A 25,897-nucleotide genomic window follows, 5' to 3' on the forward strand; every position below is an offset into this window, starting at 1 on the left:
CAAAAATTAGCCAGACATGGTAGTGCATGCCTTAATCCCAGCTTCTCGGGAGGCTGAGGCAGGAGAATCACTTGAATCTGAGAGGAGGAGGCTGCAGTGAGTCAAGATGGCACCACTGCATTCCAGCCTGGGCAACAGAGTGAGACTCCATCTCAAAAAAAAAAAGAAGATGTTTCCATCTTGAGAAGTAAAAGGTACACAGAATCTCTCTGATCTTAAAGAGTAAAAGAAATGTAACTGGAGAAGCAGGTGATTATGGTATCAGTCTGAACGGACTATGGGCTGTTTAGGTTGAGGAGCAGCAGATGAAGCCAAAGACTTATATTAGACTTCTGCAAGCAGTCTACAGAGATAAATTCGTTCTTTGGGGAACCTCAAAGCTTGGGAAAGGGGCAGTAAATGAACAGGATAGGAAGGTGGCTAGAGAAAGACAAACTAGCGTCCAGATGGCCCGGGGGAGAAACCCGTCAAGAGGCCACTTAACACCTCATTTCAGTTGTGACAGTGAGACTGAAAACAGATAGGAAGGTTGTAGAAAAAAGGACTGGATGTATATCATAATAATGCCATATTGACATAAAGAATCCAAATATCTATCCAGAGACTAAAATAAACTGTCATTCACAAAACCTTCTTTGTTGATTCTTCTACTTTCTATGTCCTGGCTTCCAGCTTAACTTTCCTTGGAGAGTGCCTTGAGTAACAGAAGGCTTGCTTTCAAGACCTCCTGTTTTGGTCAAGATACTACTGCTATTAACTTAGAAATTGTTTAGGTCTGTTCAAGGCACATTCTGAAGATTTCTATATTCTCCTGTTTGATGACTGAAATTGATGTGCAGGCTTAAGGAATTTAAAGGTGGTTTGATATTGCATTGGTTGAGGGGTACATCTTTGTCTTTTTCTTTCTTCTTCATGGGTCTGAAGGCACCAGGCCAGACATACAGACAGGAAAAAATTCCTACAAAATGTGACAGTAATTGAGGTGTTATTAAAGTGCCCTCCCCTTGGTTATTTTAATAAATTCAGATCATTTATATACTCTTAGACTTGTTAACTATGGAGAAGGGGAGTAAAGAGAATTGCAATTGGGCTGATAAAAAAGATTAAAAAGCAATTAGAGGCAGTGTTTATTTTTTTCCTATAGTTTGTTTTGTCTTACATTCTAGTAGTTTCAGCTCCTGATGCAAGAGTACAATCGGAAAAATAAATGTAAATATAATCAAATATACAATCTCCAAAAAAGCAAAAATGCTACTGCCAGCCTTTCAGCATTACCTTCAATGATTTACTTGAATCCCTCCTCTAATTAGAATATAAGCTTTGAGGCCCAGCACAGTGGTGCACACCTGTAATCCCAGCACTTTAGGAGGCCGAGGTGGGCAGATCACCTGAGGTCAGGAGTTCGAGACCAGCCTGGCCAACATGGTGAAATTCCATCTCTACTAAAAATACAAAAATCAGCCAGGCATGGTGGTGGGTGCCTGTAATCCCAGGTACTTGGGAGGCCGAGAGCAGAAGAATGGCTTGAACCCGGGAGGCGGAGGTTGCACTGAGCTGAGAAGGCACCACCGTACTCCAGCCTGGGAGACAGAGTGAAATTCTGCCTCAAAAAAGGAAAGAAAAAAAAAAAAAGAATATAGGCTTTGAAGAGAAGTGTGAGTAGGCACTAGCACAGCTGTGGTACAAAGGTAATTTGAAGATGTCAAAGCCTCTATTTTCTTACATAGGTGGCAAGGAACATAGGTTTTAATTATTTTTCTTCTGCCACTAGCAATGATTCAAAAGGTAGAAAATGAATTATTTTACTTAAAAAGAACATGGGCACATTTACAGTTAAGAACTTTTAGACAACTGAAGACAGACCTGGGATCCTTCCAGGTTGAATGTCTGAGCGTTGTGACAGAGAAGCATGACATCCTTCTCCAGGTCGCCCAGGCTCCGGTACTTATGATTACGAATCCTTTCCTAATGGAAATTTTAGAGAAGATGGAGAAAACAAAGAGGGAGAGGAAAATTCAGCAATCATTACTCAGTTACCAAAGCCTGATTTTCCCTCTGTCTTCACAGCATAAAGCCCTGCCAGGGCTGTGGGACTGCACAAACCCAGGGGGCGCCATTCACCAAGTCCACCCTCCCACTGTCATTCCTTTTGCCAACGAGGAGCATATGACGGGAAATAAGAAGAGCAATAATGTGGGCGGGGTGAGCAGGGAGCCTGAAAGGTCTTCAATAAAATGCAATATAACATGAGCTCTCAACGTGATTAAGTAACATTCACAGAAAAGCACAAGGACATCCCAACCTTTCCTGTGGCGAGGCCTGGGTGGGCATCAGTGGTGGTCAGCTCCAACTACAACCATTTCAATGAATTTACACTGCTCCTTTAATTTACTTGAAGAATAAAGTTGGTAAACAAAATATCTACCTTTATTTTTTTGAAATCCACTGGCTTTCTAATTAATTCATAGTATTCTGGTAATTCTTTCCTTGAAGGTAACTGAATGAAGACTTCACTGAGCTGTCGCCCTGAACTGTAGGATGGGTGAAACAAACAAAAACAAACCACATCAAACACTACTGAGGAAAGGTTTTATTTTTATTTCAGAAAATGTCAACAAAGCAAATTATATTCCATGCATATAGATATGGAGCTTTTTAAGTCAGGAAAAATCCCACAACTGTACTGCAGATTAATGTCCCTTGTGCTAATTTCAAAATCACAGTAAAACACAATTTGGTCCCCACTTCTGTCACACATACGATATGGAAAATCTACTGTGGATTTCCCTTTCAGAGCAAATATATCTCTTTATTTTGATAGAAATATTTAAAATATCCTTGTTAGCTAAAAATTTCATTTCTGAATGAATTGGTAAATATATACGTGTGTGTGTATATACATATAAACACTTTATTTCCATACTCCTTTGTTTTCAAATTCACATAGTATTTAGAAAGTAACTCAAAATATGTTAGAATATACTCTGGAGATTCAAGTGAAAGGCTTTCGTATGTACCTAGTGACTGACCATCTTCTTGGTCTTATTCCTTTTAGGGTATTTTACATACTGTAAACCACACATACCTTTATCATTATTTGCCAGAGGAACCCCTTCATCTTGCCTAACTGCCCTTCTATGTGTGTGCAGCAATTTAGGTGAAAGAAGAACATGTTTCGCAAGTGTGGATGCTTCACGTTTCTGGGATTAGTGCTATACCCTCCCCCCCAAATTCATGGTAGGTTTATTTGAAAGCAGGTTTAACAGCAACCAATGCTTAGCATTTTTGTAATTTTCAAACACAGGCTACAAAGCAATATGAGCTTTTAACATCACTTACTGTTGGAAGCAGATGTGGTTAAAGGCACAAAGAAATTCACAATTTAGGTTCAAGATCCTAATATCTGATTTGGCCTACCCAGATCAATAACAGCTTGTGGTGTGTGATACAGTCATTTTTCACAAAAATCTCACTCCCCTTATGATGCCATCTCTACTTCCTTTGTGAAGCCAGAAATATCAAAAAATAATCATAAATCCCTGCCATGAAAATTTCAGAAGGTGATTCTAGGAGCTTGTGAGAATACTAGAAGGCAGTGGCAAAGCATCAGTGACAATATGCTGTTTTAATCCATAGTCCCAGTTGTATAATTAAAAAGTAATCATAATGACAGTTATCATAAAAAAGGCATGCGCAGTAACTCAAACGGTTGCTTAGCAACCAGCAGGAAAAATGCTGAAGTGCAAAGGGGCCTGCATAAATTAACCGAAAATCCTCTGTCAAAGAGATGGGCTAGTTTTTCTGCTACACTGGGTCACTGTTGTTTTATTTTTTTAATACACATATGGGCCTCATAAATATGAAAATCAGGGGTGAACACAAGAGGTTTAAGAAGATTGCATTTTACTCAGGAATTGGATTTTTGGGTCACTGTGGCAAGAACCAAGGTGTTCTCTCACCCTCTCAACCACCTCTACCCCTCGCATCTCTTCCAGGATCTCTTCCAGGTTGAGAAATGCATTCATACTTCCCTAACTTATGCCAAATAGTATATGGCAAAAACTATTTTATTTACCATCACCTTCAACACAGGGCCACAATTTCTGGTCTGTTCTTTTTCTACCATTGTGAGATTTATACACCCAAACATTTTACCTGTTTGAAAAGGTGCATATGAAATGCAATGACAGTAATTTGTAGATATGAACTGTTCAGTTTCTATGAGCAACTTGTTTAAAATTAGCATTCTCTATAACCTAGCAGCAACCCAAAAGTCAGATCTCTTTGTAATTGCGGATTTAACACCTGACCCTCCCTCAATGACATCTTCATGGTGTCATCTTCTACATTGCCAACAGATGGTGTCATTTGTCTATTGATGGATTACAGGCACATCTTTGTACACCTGTGATGGACATACTCTTAATTTCAACTGTGTTACTGGTGAAATAAGAAATAAGCAGTTTGGACCAGTAGTGCAACAAAGCTCTAAGGGGTAAAATGGCTAAAACAATCTTGGTGTTACATCTCTGTCTTCAGTAAGGCCCTGAAAATTCTAAACCCCATAAGGAGACGAGTCCCGAGTTCTCTATCCTCATAAAGAGAGCTGAATGCTCTCAGACTTGGGGTCAATACTGTACAATGAGGAATAAACACGTTTATTCTGTTTACAAAATAAAGGCTCACTGGACTTAATACACCTATTCCACTTTCTTTTCTCTTCCACAGAATAAAGGACAAAGGAGGACCCAGAAGTTATCTATGGAAGACTTCATGGGACTATGTTGTTTCCATCATCATTGAAATATCTCAGAGTCTGGCTTCCAAAGCCCTCCAGGATATGTCCTCATTCTCTAAAACCCCAGCTGGTACCACCAACCTTCTAGTCAGGAGGGTCTCTCCTGCGTACCCCCAACTTTCATGGCCAATCCCCTCTTTATGACCCATTCCAGGTCTCTAGGCCTGACCTCTCTCTTCTCTGTGGTTTTTTCTCTTCTTCAAATATTTCCTTATCCATCCGGGATCAAGAACCCATTGTCCATAAAAATGGAGGAAATTCTCCTAAGTATCAACTCCACTTACTCTCAGTCCCCTCATTGTTCAGAACCTAATTCTTCCATGTGTGCTACTGTTTCTCTCCTCCCCACAGGGTGGGGATTGCTTACAGACATCAAACTCATCCCCCTCCCTCCCAGAGCAAGGGCTTGGACGGCCAGCTTTGGCAGACAAAGCCAGGAGGTCCTGGGCAGTACCTAGCTTCCACGTCAACTACAGAATGTATTGGGGTAGCACGAACACTTGCTAATTTATTTTTTCCTAAATTACAGGTTAAACAAAAGTAAACAAACAAAAAAGGAACTGAAGCAGCCTGATAGTTTTGAATTCTTGTCATTTCTTTCTCTAATTTGAGCTGAGCAAGGGCTTTTTTAATATACCTTTTCAAATGTGGTAGTTTTCTATGCACCCTCCCACCCTCGGCCAGAAAGTTGCTTTTTTCCTTTTTAAGTACAGAACAATGGTCTAATTGTACCATGGTGTTTACAGAAGGTGTTCTGTTTCTGTTAAAATGTGTATCCTATCCCAAGGTGTTTTCCATTATGTCATTTTACACAATTTAAGGCCTAAATATAAATTGTTACTTGGAAAGTGCACTACTTCCCAGACAAAAATGAGACCCCCTCCCCAAGACCACTGATGGCCTGTGACATCAGATGGATTTTACATAATGATCTACCTCAGACCAGCAAGTATGGCTCTGATAAGACATGGGGTACGTGAGGGAGAGGTACAACCTGAAATACAAGTTTAAAGGCACTCACTGGTCTTACATTTCACAGGTGCTTGTGGACAAGTACCTCTCCTCGCCATGGAAGTGAACAGACACAGCGACGTGGCCATGATACCATAGAGCACGAGATGGAAAAGCGCCACATACCACTGTGCAGCAAGTGGTAGTGTGAACTCCTGTATGCATGGCTTATTATGCACACGCTACTGAGATTTAATTCGTTATGCTTCATCTGGCAACTGGTTTTTTTCTCATTACCTCCACAAACCAAAAGGCATTTTTCTCATGACTTCCACAAACCAAAACTGTAATTCCACATCTATACTATGACTCTGAACTGGTGACTGCATACATTATAAACTTTACATAAATGTCAGCTTAATTTTGATTATATTTTAAGCTTAGAGACATGCTGAAGGCTGATATGCTAGTTAAGAAATCTACTTCTGGCCGGGCGCGGTGGCTCACGCCTGTAATCCCAGCACTTTGGGAGGCGGAGGCGGGTGGATTATCTGAGGTTGGGAGTTCGAGACCAGCCTGACCAACACGGAGAAACCCCTTCTCTACTAAAAATACAAAATGAGCTGGGCGTGGTGCCACATGCCTGTAATTCCAGCTACTCAGGAAGGCTAAGGCAGGAGAATCGCTTGAACCTGGGAGGCAGAGGCTATGGTGAGCTGAGATCACCACTGCCCTCCAGCCTGGGCAACAAGAGCGAAACTCGGTCTCAAAAAAAAAAAAAAAAAAAAAAAAAAGAAAAGAAAAGAAAAAAGAAATCTACTTCTAGAATACGGGTTATGTCTTTTAATGATTTTTTTTTCCACGACCAGACGAAAATTGTATTTAGTGAGGGTCTTTTGTTTTATGGTTTTTCTTTTTCACCTGCTCAAGCTGATCTGTTGACCAGAATACCTAATGGATACTGCTGAGAAAGAAATCTTAACCATAGCTGAAATAAATTCTGTTTATATTAATAAAGGTAAAAATGTGACTATCTTGCCTCAATAAGAAAATGATGTCATGATTTAGAATACTCACTTGAGGTTGGAAGGATTTTACCGAAAAGCTATCACAATCCTAAAGGAATCAAACATAGCAAAATCATTTGGGAAGAAAACTTAAAAAACTGGGTCAACATTGCAGGGCAGTAGGTGAAAAATGCTGCTCCTTTTCAGGTTCAGGTTCCTATGAAGTTTAATATATGTCATTGAAGACTTTACTAGACCACAGTAGTGCCCCTACTTATCAAGAGAGCCTGCAGAAACCTGAGCCAGTCATGAAGCAGGTGTTACAAGCATCTGCACTCCGTATTTGCTACTGAGATCTCTCATCTCAGCCTTATTGAGTATTGATTGCTGATAATTCCTAACCAGTTTGGAAATATAATCGCCCAGACCCTTGAAGCAAGAGCAAAACAGGGTGGGATGGGAGTAGACTTGTTTTTGGTCATGGAATAAGTAGATGTTAATATCACCCCAATGGTGGGGCACAGTGGCTCACATCTGCAATCCCCACACTGTGGGAGGCTGAGGCAGGCTGATCACTTGAGCTTGGGAATTTAGGCAACATGGAGAAACCCCATCTCTACAAAAAAATACAAAACTTAGCCAGGCATGGTGGTGTGTGCCTGTAGTCCCAAGCTACTTGGGCGGCTGAGGTGGGAGGATCGCTTGAGCCCAGGAGGTGGAGGTTGCAGCAAGCTGAGATCATGCCACTGTAGTCCAGCCTGGTCAATACAGTCGACTTTCTCTCAATACCACCAAAAAAAATCACCCCAATAGTCATAAAGGACTATAGATAAATAATGTTCCTGAGTTACCAAGACAAAGTTCCCTGTTAGGAGACTGAAAAGGGTTCACTCAGCTCAGTAAGAAAGGCACCAAGACTTTGTCCAGAGTCTTAAAAACAATCACACTCTGATGCATGATTTTACATTTGCTAATCTGCTCTGGGCTGAAACAGATAATCATCAAGATGTTCATGACAGGATTACTTAAAATAAATAATTCAAAGCAGCCAAAATGTTTAACAGTTGTGGAAAGAACAAGTAATAGAATGCAAGGGAGTCTAAAATTATGTATTTTAAAGAAAAAAAAATGCTTGTTACGTCATTATTTAAAAAAAAAAAAAAAAAAAAACACAGGCCGGGCGCCGTGGCTCATGCCTGTAATCCCAGCACTTTAGGAGGCCGAGGTGGGTGGATCACCTGAGGTCAGGAGTTTGAGACCAGCCTGACCAACATGGAGAAACCTCGTCTTTACTAAAAATAAAAAAATAAAAAATAGCCAGGCATGGTGGCACACACCTGTAATCCCAGCTACTCAGGAGTCTGAGGCAGGAGAATCGCTTGAACCCAGGAGACGGAGGTTGCAGTGAGCCAAGATTGTGCCATTTGCACTCCAGCTTGGGCAACAAGAGTGAAACCCCATCTCAAAAAATAAATAAATAATTTTTAAAAAAGGATATCAAATTGTAAGTGCAGTACAACTTTAACTTCAACAGGGTTTTAAAAAAGGCACTGAAAAAGGCCCAGGAGGTATGCCAAAGCATAATGAAAAATAATAATGTACTCTTATTCACCAAAATGAAGATTTATGATTGAATGTAATTTAGAACCATTTTATCCATAAATAAAGTAGGTCCCAACAAACACCCTAATTGGGTTACTTTCATTGAAAACATGCTGTAAGTCAAATATCTAATTTTATTTTTCCAAAGAAATGATGTTTAAGGATCATATGACCAACTTTTATTTATATCACCACAAACAGCACGTTTTACCAATTGGCACTTTTTAACTATCACATAAAGCCAAACAAATAAACAGAATTATTACATAAAAGTTTTAATATGTGATATGTCGCAACCATCAGCATCTTCTGTTCAGTTTCTATGCATTTCTTCAGGATTCTTCCATTGCATTTATTACTACAAAGCAAAGGTGCTTGAAACAGGACATAAGATCCAGAGTGTTTGTTTGTGTACGGTGGGGGGGACAAGCATTTTGAAAAAATGTTTTTGAGTAGATGTGTCAGTTATCACTTGGCTTTTGGAAACACTGACTTAGGATGGCTACTTTTCTACCCTCTTTTTCTCACTTGACATTTCATAATAGTGGGTGCAGGTACAGAACTCCACTGCCTATCTGACTAAACGTGATGATAGACGGACACTGGATGACCTGCAGCTTCCTTAGCCAGTTTATCTTGTAGAGTAGCAGCCTCCTGAGGTCAGAGCCTCATGCATTGTCTGGTGCATGAGCATTTCATGATGCTTCCCAGAGTGAGGTCTTCCAACTCTAGCCTTCCTACTGCTTCCTGAATATTCCCAGTACAGCCAGAGGCCCTGGGAAGTCTTTCTACAGTTTTTGCCACCCCACCTTGTAGATGTTACACCTGTTCATGACTCAAAGCGTGCCTGTCTTTCAAAATGTAAGAACCCACGTTCCCTTCCACTGTATATTCTGTCCTCTGATCCTTTCCTGCCTCCCCATTTCTTTCTTTCCTTTTCTTTTTTTTTTTTTGAGAGAGGGTCTCGCTCTGTCCCCCAGGCTGGACTGCAGTGGCATGATCAGGGCTCACCGTAGCCTCGACCTCCCAGGCTCAAGCAATCCTCCCATCTCAGCCCCCTAAGTAGCCAGGACTACTGGAGTATGCCACTACACCCAGCTACTTTTTGCATTTTTGTAGAGACAGGGTTTTGCCATCTTGCCTAGGGTGGTCTCGAACTCCTGAGCTGAAGCAATCCGCTTGCCTCGGCCTCCCAAACTGCTGGGAATTACAGGTGTGAGCCACTGTGCCTGGTCTTTGCCTCCCCATTTCTTAATGGTAAAATGCTTCAAAGCTTTTGGCTGAATTGTGACCAAATTAAAAAGCACAAAGCTTCTGCAGACAAAAATCAAATGCCTCTCCATCTGTGCCCAAGTCCCACACGTTGCTTTGTTAAACGGGTGGGTCGTGGCAGGCACCGGAGTGCTGCTTTTTCCTACAATGGCTGTTCTAATAAATTCTCAAGAAAGACATATTAGGTGTGATTCTAAAGGAACGAGACAGTTTTTTTCCCCCATGAATATACAAGGACATATATATATCCAAATAACTGCTATCTCTCAGAGCAATCCATTTTTAATCAAAACGTTTATAGAGTGGTTTGGAAAACAGTGTGTCAGCCCTGTAAGAAAATCCATTTTGTTATTTCCAGCTGAGCCTCCTTCCCTTCCTTCAGAGAGGGGTCCTTTATACTGGTGTGGGCCTGGAGCTTGAGAGGCAGAGACCCTGCAAGGAGGGGCTTCAGGGCCAGGCTAATGCTGGAAGATAAGGGGGAGCACTCTGTGTCTTGGAAAACAGACGGACTAAGTTTATTTGTGGGCTGCCCACCTGCTGTATGTGGGCATAACTGGCTGAGCACCATAAATAAGATCGAGTCACCAGGAGTCAAAGCAGCCTGTTTCAGTAAACGTTTAAAGTATCAATATTTGTAATGAGGGCAAAATAAAGCACCGGAGTCCACATCTCCCTGAGCAGATTCTCTCTGCACTAAATGTAATATTTGGGCTCTAATTCAGCATTTCTCAAAGTGTGCTCCACAGAACACTAGCTTAGTGGATGAGTAACAGTGTCCTGTGAAAAGGGGATTCTTTGGTCAAATAAGTTTGGGAGATGCTGGGTTAAGCAGTTAAATAGCTGACTTTATAGCAAGACCTCCCAGGGCCTCCGGCTATACTGGGAATCTCCAAGGAGTAGAAAGGCTAGAGTTGGAAGACCTCACTCTGGGAAGCATCATGAAATGCTCCTGCACCAGACAATGCATGAGGCTCTGACCTCAGGAGGCTGCTACTCTAACAAGATAAACTGTCAAGCTTGATTCTGGGTCCAAACTATCAGAAACAGAGAATGAATGAATGAAGGTGCTTCACCTACACCTAAAATTTCCTAAAAGTGCATCTACTTGGTCACAGTGCTATTTCATGGTAATTCTCTATAATGAAATTAGAGCCACTAAAATGCAGAGGTGCTTGGGCTTGAGAGCTATCATTACAGCCTCTCGCCCTCATTTAAAGCAATACAAGATGTCTGGTACTAAAAATAAATTTTGCCTAAAAGAGCCTGTTGGCTGGTCCTGAAAGAGCGGTCAATACTAACAACATAATCACAACATCAAGGGCTGCTAATGGCTGAGTAGAGAGTTCAGCTGTCCTGTGATAGTGTATGCAGGGCCAGGTAACTACATACATGCACATGAGCACACACACATACATATAAGTGCCTTCACGCACACCAACTTTCCTGCCACCTGCATTTCTGTAAATGGCACCGCCGTTCACTGATCACTCAGGGCAGAGATCCAAGAGCTATGTGAGTTCTCTTCCTCTTCCTCCTCTCCTCCTCACACATCTAGACTGCCCCTAAGTCTTGTCAATCCTCCCTCTGGGTATTTCTTCCCTTGTCTTCCTACCTACTGCCACTTTCTTATTTTAAGGACTATCTTTCTCCACTACCTGACAACATTCTCCTAATGTATGCCTCCTTCGATCCATCCTTCACAGACTATCAGTGACATTTCCGAACACAAATCTCACTGTATCCCCATGATCCTCTCTTGGCTCTTTACTTTCCACTGCAGGGCTGATCTCAGCTCCCTGGGTGTCGCGCCTCCCCTCTCCCACATGACAGACATTACACACTGGTCCCTGCACGCTCACGCCCAGAACTCAGGTGTGCTCTCCGTTGGTCTCCTTGAAACAGTGCCCCTAACAGTCACTGCAATGACTACAGACTGCCCTCAAGACCCCACTCCTAGAAGAGTACATCAAAATTCCTCCTCAGCTTGGTGTTCAAGACCCTCCGGGATCTGAGCTGAGGCTTCTCCAGCCTCACCCGGGCTGTCCCGGTCTTCCCTTGTCTCCAATGAGCTGGTCACACTGGTGTAGTCTCTAGAGGGGGCCTGCTTTCCATGCCTCCATGGCTACATCCCCATTCCCGCACACACCACCACAAACTCTGCCCCTCCCACCCATCCTCCCTTCACCCATCTGTTTGAGAAATTCCCACTCTGCTCACAGCCAGTTAGAAGCGCTCTCCACTCCTGCCCCATCCCTTCCCATCCCACCCTGTGTGTATGTGTCATTCATACCAGGTACTTGCATTATTTGTTGACATAGCTCTTTCCAATTGTGCTTTAAATATCTCCATTTAATTCATTTTTTTTTTCCCATTTTCAATACTTACAAAGAGCCTCTTTCGACCACTGAAGAAAGAACTTTTTAAAAAGTCTTCTGAAGAAAGGGTAAATTCATCGTAATACAATCTCCAAACACCATGCTGTCAGCTCGGGCTTACAGAAAAGGAAGTGTGTGTGACAGACAGCAAGGGGCAAGACAGACTCCAGAGAGCCCTGAGGAAGCAAACACCAAGCCCCTTGCTATGCCTCTGGAAATTACAGTTTAAATGTATCTTTAGTGAAAATGAATTTATCTAGTTCCTAACCATATACCGTCATATCATCTCCCCTCAAAAAGCCCGGGTATGGCACTGGGGACTTGCAATAAATAGCCTTTAAAGTTATTGATCTACTTTTCATGGTCACATGACCATCTTGACAGAAGAGGGGAAAGAGGGAAAGGAACTCCTGCCTGTCCCTGTTTCCTGGGCGGGGCATTTAGCTTACATCATGCCATTTCGCCATAAGGCCTCCTTTATTTAAACTGCCCAAACTTATAAAGTCAACTATTTGTTGTTTCAATCTCCAAGTCAGAATCCAAGCTGAGTTCTTTCTCATAATGGCAAATACAGAACAAAATTCCTGATGTTTCTCAGTGGACACTATAGTTTATGTGCCTGGTTCCCAGGATTAGTCATTGTTTACTGAACTGCAACAAGAAATATCAAAAATTGACAATCTTGCCCAATAGTTTCATCTCCACACAAAAATGGGTAAGTATAAATCACCCCTAGTTTTTAATTTCCTTACATAAAGAAGAATGCCACAACCAGTGATCTGTGTTCATTCTGAAATACAGGATACATCCTCAATTCTCTCTCTCCAGTCCTAGATTGGATCCTATGCTGGCGGAAAAAATGCTGTAAAGGATGTTATTGGGTCAGCTGAAAAAATTGAAATATGGATGGTAAAGCACTGTGTCAACATTTTTTTTTAAGTACAGGTTGACTGAAAGGAAGAAAGAAATGTTATCTCTCTTATAAGAGTAAGAGCTCCTAGCCTTGGCGTATCATGCACATCCATCTCTCCAGCTCAACCAAGGTCATCTAACGTTCACGCTATCTCTAGGAGAAAAGCATTTCTGCTTTCTACCCAATAGAAGCAAAGGCACACAGAGGTTGAAAGAGACTGGCTTCAGATGCCTGGGACTACACACAACAGGTAGGCCCAGGAGTCACACCCTGAAACCCGACCCATCACACAAACAAGAGACAACTCAGCAACTGCCCTCTGCATGCCATGATCAACTCCGGAATGCAGGCACAGCGTGAACATGCACGCTTCTTCATGTCTCGCAGGAGATCAAGTCACTACAGGTGCTTTGCATTAAGCTTCTAAACCAAGACAGCACAGAGTTAAAGAGGCCCAAGGAACATACAACAGAAGCTGTGCTGGAAGGGAGGGGGAAGCAACAGAAACCCATCTCCAAGATGCTGCAGTTAGGGCGGGCTTTCCAGGAGCTCCCAATACCCTTGTAAGAAGTACATGTATAGAATGGACACAGCCAGATTAAAATACAGCACAAACAACTTCAGAAGCCATGACAGGTGTTCAAGAGTATCTGTGCCTCTATCCCGCACTCCAAGTAGGGGTGATCAGGAGGTGACCGAAGACATTTGCTTCCAAAGGCCGATTCTAGGATTCAATCTATTTCATGTACCGAGGGAATACCCGTATTTAGAGATAGGGGAATACAAGACAGATCCTGACCTGTTTCCTTCTATTTCCAACTGAGAATTACTGGGCACCTTCTCCACGTTACACCTGCGGTAGAGTAGAAAGAACACTAGAGTCAGAAGACCTGGGTTCTCGTCCCCGCCCGGCTCCTTCTTCCTAGGCTGGGCGACCTGGCCTAAGTCATTTTACTCTCCAAGCCTCAGTCTCCTCACCAACCTGCATTGTTAAGAAGATTACACGGGGTTATGTTTGGAACCTCATTCGGAAGAATAACACAGTTCTCCAAAAATCGGGGGAAAGTAGATTTCCTAACCTTTCTGGGATTTTCCTACTTCCGTCACACACAGAAATTCCTGTTACCCTGTTCCCTCTATATATGTTCCATTCACTGTTCCAGAAGGTGGAAGACAGGCAGCCGCTGGCTAGAGGTGCGTGTGGATCTTGGGAAGGTAGTGCTAGTCTATCTGAGTTTAGCCCCTCATTTGTAAAATGGGGAAAATACTTACCTCAGAAAGGTATAAAAATCAAATAGTATAAAGTGCTCTGTTACAGTAGCCCGCACATAGAAGGTATTTCAAGCGTCAGCCAGTTTGGGTCTGAATACCATCTAACTAGTCAGCTCTGCTTCCAAGAGCTCTATTCCCTTTCAATAGATCGCTGAATTCATGATCTTCTGTGGGAAGTGAAAATAAACCACTACCTGCAGTCTCGGGCACTTCTACAAGCCTCTAGAAAAGCCTCTTCAGTTGAGGATTTTTGAAACTGCTATGTTGGTGTCCCTTTGTGTGGTGGCAGGGAAGCAGCTGCCAGGGTTCACAGACCCTTGGAAGACCTCCATACCCTCTAGATCTCCCTAGGTGTAGACAGCACCCTTTGGCATTCACAGCCTATGCCTGTCTACGTATAAATCCCTTCTCAGAGTCACTGCCACATTCTGCTTTAGAGTCAGCTGAGAGTCAGGGCATTGCAGAGAGGGAAAAGCATAAACCCATAAACCAATCAACAGAGGGGTGGAAGTGCATGTGCTGTCTTCAAAATATACAGAAATATTTGGAATGTCTGAAATATAAGGAGAGCTGGGAGGGGTGCACTGGAAAAAAGAGTTGGGAAGATCTGAAGGTTCAGACTGTGGAAGATAACAGTTCTCCCATGCTAAGAAGTCTGGTCATCATCGGGTAGCCAAGAGGCTGCTGTGAAGAGTTCTAAAGTTACAATAGGAAATGACCAGTTAGGTGCGTCAGAAAGAAGCCAGGAGGAAGAGACTGGAGGCAGGGCACACAGTCCACCCTGCAGCTTCCCAGGCCAGGCCAGCAGCGCAAGGGCCTCAGGCAGACAGGATGTGAGGAGGCAGATGAACGGGTGTCGTGCAGGGACAATTAGAAGCATGTTGAGGGCACTCTGTATTTGAGTGTCAGCAGTAAGGCAGAGAATTGGGAAAGTGTTTATTATTTCACATTTAGGACCTTGGGCAAATGATGGTGCTGACCAAGGAGACACAGAAGCTTAAGTAGATCATGTCATCGCCGAATATGCAAAAGTGATGGGAGGAAAACCTGAAAACAACAAGTACTACCTTAGACACTCTACACAGAGTAGACTGTCAATAATTCAGAGAGCTAGGCGTGGCTCTGTCATCTAAGACTGACAGAGATGACAACTCAATGGTTCTGAACAACCAAAGATCCCAGTAGAATAATTTCAAATCATTCTGATAAGGAGTCCATGCAGGTCAGCCATCTGGTTGGCTTGGGGGAAAAAAATACAAATTTTTAAAACCCTAAAACAAAGCAACAAAAAATAATACTACACAATGACATGGATTTGGTTTACTAAAACTTATTTTAGAAAGACAGTATGAATGCCAGTGTAAAGATCCATTGGTTTGATGAAGCCTTGAGATGATAATCAGTGTGGGAAAGCCTTTGACACAGCAAATACCTAACACACTTCAAATAAAGAACTTCCGAGGCAGAGAAAGCCTTGGAACAAGGCAACATTTTTAAATAAGAGCCCTGCCCTTCTGGAGAATGGGCTGATTACATGTGGGCCTTCAACAGAGTTTCAGTCCTTCTCAAAATGAGAAAAATGCTGCAAATTACTTTTCAGTACGTACAGGAATTAAGTACAATTAGTCCACAGTTTGTAGTTTATCAAATTCTTAGAAAGGTGCTATAATGTAATAACATATCAGATCACTTGCCGGGCATGGTGGCTCATGCCTATAATCCCAGCACTTTGGGAGGCTGAGAAAGGCAGATCACCTGAGGTGAGGAGTTCGAGACCAGCCTGACCAACATGGTGAAACCCTGTCTCTACTAAAAATACAAAATTAGCCAGGCATGGTGGTGCACGCCTGTACTCCCAGCAACTCCGGAGGCTAAGGCAGGAGAATTGCTTGAACCCGGGAGGCGGAGGTTGCAGTGAGCTGAGATTGTGCAATTGCACTCCAGCCTGGGCAACAAGAGTGAAACTCCATCTCAAAAAAAAAAAAAAAAAAAGCTCATTTTTCCAGGTAAATGTTATTATAATGTCCTAAACGCATTATAAGCACCAGGTAATGTCATTGTATCCTCAGATAATGGGGCCCATGTGACCCCTACTTCCCTGAATTCCCCAGGCCAGCTACCTCTTCAGTAATATCCCACAGGAAAGCTCTCTCCTCCACTGCACGATGAGCTAGTGGGGGTAAGTACTTGGAATTTTCACCTTATAATTATATTCAACAGTATGGTGCTGGAAATAAGAAAAAAATGATGGTAATATTTCTAGAAAGAATGAATGATTTTTCTCCAATGTGAACTAAAAATTCAGGACAAGCTGAGTCTTACCACAATTCCCAGAGATACCACAAAGGCTTATTAAATTTAGGGGCAAGAAGAACGTATTCCCAGCGGAAGACAGCAGAGACTAAAGAGGGAGGTAGGAGCCACGTGGCTGCCACTCCACTGTGCACCGGGGCTGTGTTCACCAATTGGACTGACCAGGTTCTGACCAGGCAGGTATCTGCTGCCTCCTCCACCGCTTTACTGCATCCATCTTCAAGGCTAGACCTGATGTCCAAACCCTTTTAAAGACAGCAGGGCTAGTCTTCCTGCGGACTGCTTCTGAAAGAATTGTCTTCAAACAATTGATAGAGAGGGAGGAGGTGATGACACCCTATTCACTTTCTGTCTCCAGATTCTTCAGGAATGAGAACAATGCTCATATTTGAAAAGCAAGGCACAATAAATGGTGAACAAAAGCTCCTGATAGGAGAGTTGATAGAAAGAGCATATCAAGCCACTTCAAGTAAGTTCAAGTGTCCAGTTGCAAACTAATTACATCCTGGAAAAGCATGTAGATTGCTTCTGCTAATAACATTTAGGAAATCACAAGAGCATAAAAATGGAATCAGAAGACTAGAGATAAGCACATGTCCCAATTTTAATATGAGAAAGAAAACCTGAGACTGTTACGCTTGATGTTGACCCTTGGTAAAAATTTAGAAGAAATCATTCAGATGCCACAGGGCTATTTAGAAAAGATAAATAACATCATTAAGTGACAGCAGGAGGTCTCTTAGAAAAAGCCATGGCAAGCTAACCTCATTTCACTTCTTCGGCAGGGTTTCTAGGTTGATAGATTGGAAAGGCTATAGCCATGGTGTATCATGGTTTTAGCCTTTCTTGATAATGCTGAGAAAGGATAAATGTGGGTGACATGAGAGCATGGCTATATGAGTTCATTGATGGGTAACCAACCTTAAGGATTACTGGTTAATATATTCATGTCAACCTGAAGTGATTTTCAGGGGTATGTCACAGAGACCTGTCCTTTGTCTAAGTTTCTAAGCAATAGCTCATATCAAAATCTTTGGATGACAAAAACTTAAGATACGTAAATGCAATTTTTACAAAAATAAAAATTTAGGGGTACAGCAACATGCAAGGATGATGGGACGAAAAGTAGTAAGGCTGGAACTACACAGGGATGAGAATACAGTCAGCGGGTATAGGTTCAAAACCATCAGGCTTAGTTGAAAGCTAACCTTGGCAGTATTCATATGAAATCAGAGCTGTGTATGTGTGTTTTGGGGTGGGGAGTGGGGATTATTTCAACAAGTCACATATTCAATGAGTTAACTCTGTCAAGGTTGCTGGAAAAAGTAAACATACTCTTCAGTTATGCTAACAGAATTCTCGTGTCCAGAATAAGGAAGCTAACTACCCTGCAATTAATGATCAGAATACGCCATTGGAGTTCTGGGTGCCATGTTTTAAATGGGACACTAGGAGACTGGAATGTGGCCAATGTCTAGGCATCACTCAGAGAGCAAAGTGAAGTGTTCCAACCTGAAGAAGAATGTCCTGACGTAGATATGCTTGTTGATACATTTTAAAGGATATTTCTCAGAATGACAGCAGATTTATTCTCCGAGGTTTCAAGTAGAACAAATAGCTAGGGGTCAGAGGGCTGCATCCCTTTTAATGTAGGAAATGGCTATGTGTTTACAACTGTCTTTCGGTGCCAAGAACTGCTCTGAAGCAGGGAGCTCACACTGGAGGGTCCACGTGGACGTGGATGACCACATGCCAGAGGTGGTACAGGGGGACTTATTTGTGTTGTGGGAAGTTGGGCCAGGCAGAGCTAAATGTCCCTTCCAACTTTAAGAATGTCTCTAGGAATCTCTCTCTCTCTTCTTTATCCAAGTAACTAAAAGCCTCTAGAGTTGGAACAGCTCCATAGACTCTACTCTTCACCATCTAATTCTACGTCTCATCCCAGGGGCAATCTTCAAAGGTACAAATGCAAACAGGATGAATCCCTTCTCAAAGAACAGTCTTGGGCTAAATATTACATAAATTGAGAATATGAGTTTCTAAAAGCTTCTAAATAAGCAGAAAACAAAGCATGCTTAACAGGTCAAAACAAAGCCTTCTAATACTACTTGATATAAAGTTTTCTATTTGTGCAAATAAAATGATGGGGGCCAGTAGCAACAGACCAGTACTACCTCTGAATAGCAGTTACTGCAGAAAGATTTGACATTTATGAATCACACAATATCTGGCTCTTCAGGGTCAGATTTTTAGAAAGTACCCTCCTTTTAAAAAACAAGTCCTATCACTGACTAAAAAGCAATAAATACACACATAAATGATCTTAGTTCTTTATGAAAATATCAAGATACATCTGCCCCAGAATCATGCATGAACTTTAAACAACTGTCTCATGAGAGCTAATTAATTCTTCTTACATATCAGTTAAATATAAATGGCAGTTCTTATTTAATATGCTGTTAATCTACATGAACGTCAGAGCCCTAACATTTGACCAAAGTGATGGGAAGGAGGTTAGCACAGGTGGTATTTCTTTCACAGGTGGGTTGAGTTACTATTTAAGTAACTGACTTTAATGGTGCAAAAATCTCAACACAGTGAAATGTACATCTCCCAGCAGCGTTTTCTAAAACCAACCAAAAATATGATACTGTATCTAATTAAGGCTCTCCTAATTTGAGTGCCTCCTACTTGAGTACCAAGTTAAAGAGAAATACATAATATAAATAGTTAGTGCTTTTTCTAGAGGATTACCAACATGAAATGTATATGAAACATTCAGTGGTGGGAAATTTAGTACATACTCCCCAGAAAGCATCTAAATGTGGGAGCTAATAGAATGTGTCTTACCAGGACACTTTTTAAGGAAAAGTAAGTAAGCAAATAAAACAAGGAAAAGTGAAAAAGAAAAAACTACTCAATATCTGCATGCTGAAATATTTAAATACCCTTTACCTACAGTACAACTCAACAAGCAGTACCATTGAAACTGCATTTTCTGTTTCTAGAAATAAAACCACAGAAACCAGCATCAGCAAGGACACTTTCTTTCCGGTGCTCAGAGGTCCATTCACCTACCTGATCAGCCTCAAAGTCTGAAAGGCTGATTATTAATAACGAAACTGTTCAAAGAGCCTGAGTTACATTAACTCCTTGATGACTCATAAGGACTCTAGAGGCAGGCATAGTAATGAATCCCATTTTTTTGGATGGGCAAACTGAGGCTCAGGGAGATTAAGTAAATTACTCAACTGTCCCCAAGCTAGTGAATGCCAGAGTCAGGATTCAAATGCAGGTGGTTAAATCAAGACAAGAGTCTGTACTCTAAACCACTGTGCAATGATTAGCTGAGGTTTAAGGCATAGAATCTCCTACCACTCTGTATTTTTGGATGGTTTCTAGGAAAGTGGTCAGCCCATAAGCCACGTACACCAGGAAGTCATAAACTCAAAAGCTATGGAGCCTGCAGGTAATACAAATGAATGAAGTGAGCCAGGCATAAAAAGCATGATGGTAAATGGTAACCCACTCCATACTGAAGAGATGATAGGGAGTGATGGGGACTGTGGCAACCTAGAGCGCGATGCTGCCAATGAAAGGATGGCCACTTCTTCGTGCCTACTGACTGCTACCTTAGGGAGAGCTGGGCAAAGTGCCACCAGAGTTTCAGGTTTTTCAAAAGGGTGGGGGATGGGAGGGAAATTTTTGCAAGAAATCTCTCCAGGTTTATGTATTGCTGACCCCCACCCCTCAAAAAAACAACATAAAACCAAATAAATCTGCTGGCAGTATGTAGTCCACCTGTTGGTGACTTCTTTTATGTCACTAGAGAAAGACACAGCCATCACCTTAGAATGAAAGGCCTAGGTTCTCAACCTCCAAGGACTTTCCTGGCCCCTCTCAGTGTTACAACAGCCCTCGACTCACTCAGCGAGTAATGAACAAAATGCCTGTCACACATCACAGCACATCTGGTCAGAGAAACAGATGTTACACTCTCCTGAGACAAAGGCAAAAAAGTTTGATGTATATGCAGGGTGATGCTCTCTACTTAGTAATATTTTGCTTTAAACCAGGGACTGAGAAAATAAGGCATCATAATCCAAGCTGGCTTCTAGAATACCGTCTCTTTCTATGGCAAATATACAAGGGGAGCTGGGGGGTGAATAGAAACATGAGAGTTACTGATTCATGGTTTACAAGGAAGTTTTCATGTTCACTCTGGACAAAGCATGGATTTGTGGTCAAAATTTCCTTCCTGGATTGCTGTCATTCCCCTTCATTAATGAACAGCTGGTCCAAACCCAAGAGAATGGGGTTGCCTTTCGTGGCCACTTCAGAAGCCTCAAAGGGGATGCAATTATTTATTTATTTTTTGAAAAAAGGAAAATAGTAAACACAAAATCTGACAGACCTGGTGGGCAAAATGGATCAAGAAATTCTGGCCTTTTCACAAACATCTCCACCTACTCCTCTTTCCCCATTTCTGAAAACTCCTTATAGATAAGAAAGGCTTAACAGCAAAACCCCACGGTGGAAAGTTTCTTGCTTTTTATACTACTTAATTTTTATAATAATTTTTCCTTCCTGCTATGATGTATTCAGCAAACCCATAATGAAAAACTAAAAACACAACGTAGTTGTTCATGTTAAACACAGGGGTACAGAGCAACACTAGTTAATGTCAAACATTTCTGGTAACTAACTGCTTCTCAGCCTTTTGGCTAAGATAAAGTGTAGTATCTGTTGTTACATGCTTAATATCTGATTCCTCCTCTATCCGAGGACAACATGTTAAGTGGATTTTGGAAGCAGGGAGCTAGAACAGGAGCTTGCTCCATCAACTCCACACATCGACCTGGTACTGCAGTACCTCCAGGATTGATGCACTCCCTTGAGAAAAAAATTTTTTCAACTGGTAATTAAAAACCGATTAATACCACTATGCAACTGCGTGAAAATGCCTGTTTCCCGTCAAATTATCAACTGAAACTAGAAGCCATCTTCAAATGCAAACATTACCACGTGATAATAAAGTGGAAACCAAGTCAAATAACCAAAGTGTAGCCTAACTAGTTCATCTACTGTATGCGTCTGACTGACACCCTACAGTGTCTTTGGTTTTCAAATAATTATTCATTGTTTAAAATGGCCTGGGAGGAGTGTCCAACACAGCTTTCTCAAAGTCAGTATCCAAAAATCCCAGGAAAAAGGTAAGTTTGCTGAAAGACCATGCTGACTATGTGGTATTACGAAGAAAGAGATAACTCAAACAAGAGCTCAGAAATTCAAGTGTTGGAAGGAAAGAAGAACCTGTAATTACTAGGAAGCATCTATTTTGCTTTAAACATTCTTAACATGAGATATTTACTTTAAATATATTAGGATTCTTCTTTCTCTAACAATTCAATTCAAAAAAATAATTTTACTCCATCATTCCAATCCCTTTCATCTGAAATATCTTCATTTTCAGATGGTATTTCAGAGGTCCTTACGAATCCTTTTCTAATTTAGAATTTTTTTTAAATTTTGTAATCTAAACTAAATTTTCAACTATCTTAAATAATACATTATGAAACATCACACAAAATAGCAATAGTGGCCATTTTAAACAGGTACAAAGAAAGCAAGCTATAAAACACAAACTAGAAAGAAAATAAAACCTAAGTGCGTAACTTAACAACTGCTCCCTCCTTAGGTAGCACCATTCGGCATCTTGGTGAGAGATGATCAAGGTGAAGGAACCAAACACTCACCTATCTTTGTAGTTTATCACAGTATCGATGATAGCGTTCATCTGCTTTGTCAGTTTGGGGGGATTTGGTGACAGTTTCTCAGCAGGAGGGCGGCCTCTTCTCTTCTTAGCTTTTTCCACATCTTCTTTCGCAGGATCTTTATCCACATTTCTTCGTCTTTTTCGCTTCTTAAGCCGTACTTCCTCTTCCATTTCCTCCAAATTGCCGTCTTCAATGGCCTGTTCATTGAAAACAAAGGAGAAAAATTCAAGACAAGAAAATAACCAAGACAAAAAAAGTATGTGTATATTTATATATAGCTTCAACAATTAGAATAAAATGAAAAATTAACCAAAAAAAAAAAGAAGTAAAATTTAACAGTAATCAGTGGAGGAAGAAGAAAAAAGGAATGCTACCATATTGGATAAATGCATCTTTAACTCAAGTCTGTTTCATGAGCAAAACACACTGAAGGCCCAAAACACTCACAGTAAAGAAGAATATGACAAATATTAAAAGATCTATAAATTCAAGTATTTGATGATAACTGAATCCAGATGAAATTTTAGCTCAGTTTAAGAACATGACCCTAATTTTCTCAATACTGTAAGGGAAGGAAAAGGTAAACAAAACGAGGGGTGGGTTATGAAAAAAAAATCCCTAAGAATACATCCACACGAGCATATAAGCTTTGACCTTTTCTTGAGGTTTTGCATCAATTTATTCATGATTAACAATATAAATCAAAATTCCATCTAGATTTTTGTTCTAACGTGGCAATTAGTAAACAAGGAAACGGGAAAGTACAAAGCCACATTCCTTGGTAAACGCACTTAAATCATTCGATAAAGAACACACACACTCACAAACAATAAACACTTTTTTCCAATTACCTGCAAACGCTTGCTTTAAACCAGAGCCAGCAGCACTAATGCAGAGAGATAATAAAATAGCTATAAAAACAACCAGGTATAAAAGAAACCTGTTCATAAAGGGCTAAAAGATCCATGTGACAGACCCAGAAGTTTCAACTTTTTTTTTTTCCTGGTAAATCTCAAAACTCAAAAGAAAAATAGAGGAAAAATACTGCAAAGGAAAAAAAAAAAAAAAAAAAAAAGAACATAAAATTTGAACATAGAAATGTTCTAAAAAAATCTTTAAATTATATTTTGAGATTGCTCTCTCACACAAAATAACTAATGTTGTTATTTGTTCCTCCTGCCTCTCAATATTGCCTCCAGTATGCAAATGATAATCAATCCTTTCTCGTAGCTGAAAGAGCTCTAATCATAAGGCAATTACCTTCATTTCTCCACAGCACCAAACATGGCTAATATTTATGATCATGTGAGTATAACAATCAATATAAAGAGTGATTACAGCTCAGACATAATTTCTTTCACTTATGTACAATGCTTCCTGAAAAAGAAAGGTTTTGTGAAGAAAACCTGGTGCAGAACACAAAACAACCTGGCATGTTAAAAATGCCAGTGGGATTTTAAAAAAAAATATGTTTTCTATGCATCCTCCAATGTGCAAATCCATAGAAGCAACATGCACACAGACAGATTCCTAAGGGACAGTCTGAGCCTAGGCCTTAATAATCAAAAGACAATTTCCATCACGATCCTACAGTGTTCAGATAACCACTATGAAGGAGGCGAGATCTGATGAGTTATGAGGAAAAAGGAAAAGAAAAAAAAAAAGCTTCACATTATTGCATTAATATTCATTTGCCTAAAAAGCAGGACACCCACTATACAGCTAAACACACTGCAGCTAAGCGAAGATTAAGAAAAGGAAATTGTCCCGCATATCTTGGAGGCTGAACATGCTAATAATAAATACAGCATGCAAGGCTGTCAACAGTTAATGGTATTGCTCTCCTCAAGCACCCAGTTGCACACAGAAATACGGAGAACACCGGCTTTTGATGTGTTACACACCTACACATGCCTGGGATGTAGTTCTACTGAATCTTCAAGACGGCAACGAAAAAGGATATTTACCTTACCACTATCAGCAGGCCGGCTATCGGAAATCACAGTTAGTGGGGATAAAATTAACAAGCCAGCAAAGCAGCGAGCTGCTAGTCTCTTCATCAGCTGATCAGGAAAAAAAAGAGAGCTGGGGAAAGGCTATGTTTTCATATACAAGTAATTTTATTTTACTGAAAATTTAATACTGAAAGGATTGTGGATACTCAAATCTGCTGTTTCATTCTACCTACTACAAGGCCCGAAGGCTTCCTCCTTCAGCCTGTTTTAATATTGACAACTACTTATCATATTTTTTTCCCTTATTATTCCAGGCAGCAGAATTAGAGATTTTAGCTCAGGTGGTTTCTGATTCTTGCTCACATTTTAACAATTAAGCCAGTAAGAAAACAAATTAATATTCAAATTTATTTTAAACAATTAAAACAAGGTATGCTTTTTTGGCATTTTATACCTTATTTTTAAAAAAATAGCAGCATGGTTTGGAGCAGTCGAAATGATTTTTAAAATAGAAGACAATTTTTTAAAAAATTAAATGCATGTAAATAAAAGCAATGTGCATGTTCTAAGGTTCAAATATTTTAATATAATATGTAATTCTGCTCTTTAAAGAAAATCCAGAACAACTGTAACACTTCACTTTCAGTTTCATGCTGTAAAATTTTTCATTGTTTTTCTTCTCAGTGGGATAAATGAAGTTGGGGGGAGTTGTAAAAAGGATATTTCTACTCTCACCCCCCTCAATTTTGAAAAGAGGGAAAAAGCATAAGCTTGTGATATTTGGAGTTTTAAATCTCTAAATCTGTGAGTAGCTAAGAAGCGAAAACAAATTAAATTGCAAACAGAACAACTGAAACAATTTTTATTACAATTGCTAATACGTGCAGATTCTTATTAAATTTAGGTTCTGGAATTACAAGGAAACACACAAAGTACTGACCATTATTCCCCTTAAACTAAGGTTTTATGCAGGAATGCAGAGAGCTACAAAACATCTTCCCTCCTCCCCAAAGACCCCAAACACATCCATATGCAGTGCTTTATGTTCTGTGATTTCTAAGGGTCTTTTTCTAATGGAAATCAATTCACTAAATACTTCCCAATGCTTTTCGCACATAAAGAGTAGAGTAAGATTACTCCTGCATGTAAGTAAAATTATTCATGGAGATTTTAAACTGTTCTTTTATTTAAAAAAATTATTTATTAAACTGGCTCAACTGACTCAAACTCAGCGCTGGGGGTTGGGGGGCACACAAAAAAAAAACCCAAAAACTTGCTACACAATGCTAAAGTACTACCCCCAAAAAGAATTCCCTTCCAAACCTTTTACCAGCACAATAATGAAATAAATCACAGAAGCAAACCCCCAGTTTCCGACTGGTGACGTGTTGCGCAAGAGTGCGAGCCCTAATTCAACATACAGACGGCTCCCATGCTGAACTGCCTCTAGATTTAATGAAGTGAATAGGAAGGAAGTCGGGGAAAAAAAGTGTACAAATAAGAAATTAACACTTTCCTTCCCTACCGAAACGGTGAAACACAACTACAGCGAAGTTTAGTGAGGCACCTCTTTTCTTAAAGGCATACTGCACCCATTTGGCTCCGGATGTCACGAAAAAAAACCCATATGGTGGTAAAAATCCCCAGTCAAGTTAAAACAGT

The 25,897-nt window shown here is 40.7% G+C and overlaps 1 protein-coding gene and 1 non-coding gene across 18 annotated transcripts in view; one reads left to right on the top strand and one right to left on the bottom strand.

The window, feature by feature from the left end:
* SMARCA2 (SWI/SNF related BAF chromatin remodeling complex subunit ATPase 2) overlaps positions 1 to 25,897 on the bottom strand; it is a 222,136-nt gene that overhangs the window by 9,154 nt on the left and 187,085 nt on the right. For 10 of the 17 annotated variants that reach the window (XM_045373183.3, XM_045373186.3, XM_045373175.3 and 7 more), the window contains 4 exons: positions 22,260 to 22,477; positions 13,718 to 13,771; positions 2,426 to 2,531; positions 1,864 to 1,965 (listed from right to left, as the gene is read on the bottom strand). In XM_045373183.3, coding sequence (XP_045229118.1) covers positions 1,864 to 1,965; positions 2,426 to 2,531; positions 13,718 to 13,771; positions 22,260 to 22,477 — 480 coding nt within the window. Of the gene's footprint in view, positions 1 to 1,863; positions 1,966 to 2,425; positions 2,532 to 13,717; positions 13,772 to 22,259; positions 22,478 to 24,247; positions 24,344 to 25,558; positions 25,684 to 25,897 lie in introns of those variants that run through there. The other 7 variants (XM_074017584.1, XM_045373185.3, XM_074017586.1 and 4 more) reach the window with 4 other exon arrangements.
* Positions 21,208 to 21,398, top strand: LOC123569302 (U2 spliceosomal RNA). Its single transcript, XR_006692938.2, has one exon. It is a non-coding gene; the product is annotated as a U2 spliceosomal RNA (small nuclear RNA).

This window comes from Macaca fascicularis, chromosome 15, assembly GCF_037993035.2.
Source record: "Macaca fascicularis isolate 582-1 chromosome 15, T2T-MFA8v1.1".
Lineage (NCBI taxonomy): Eukaryota > Metazoa > Chordata > Mammalia > Primates > Cercopithecidae > Macaca > Macaca fascicularis.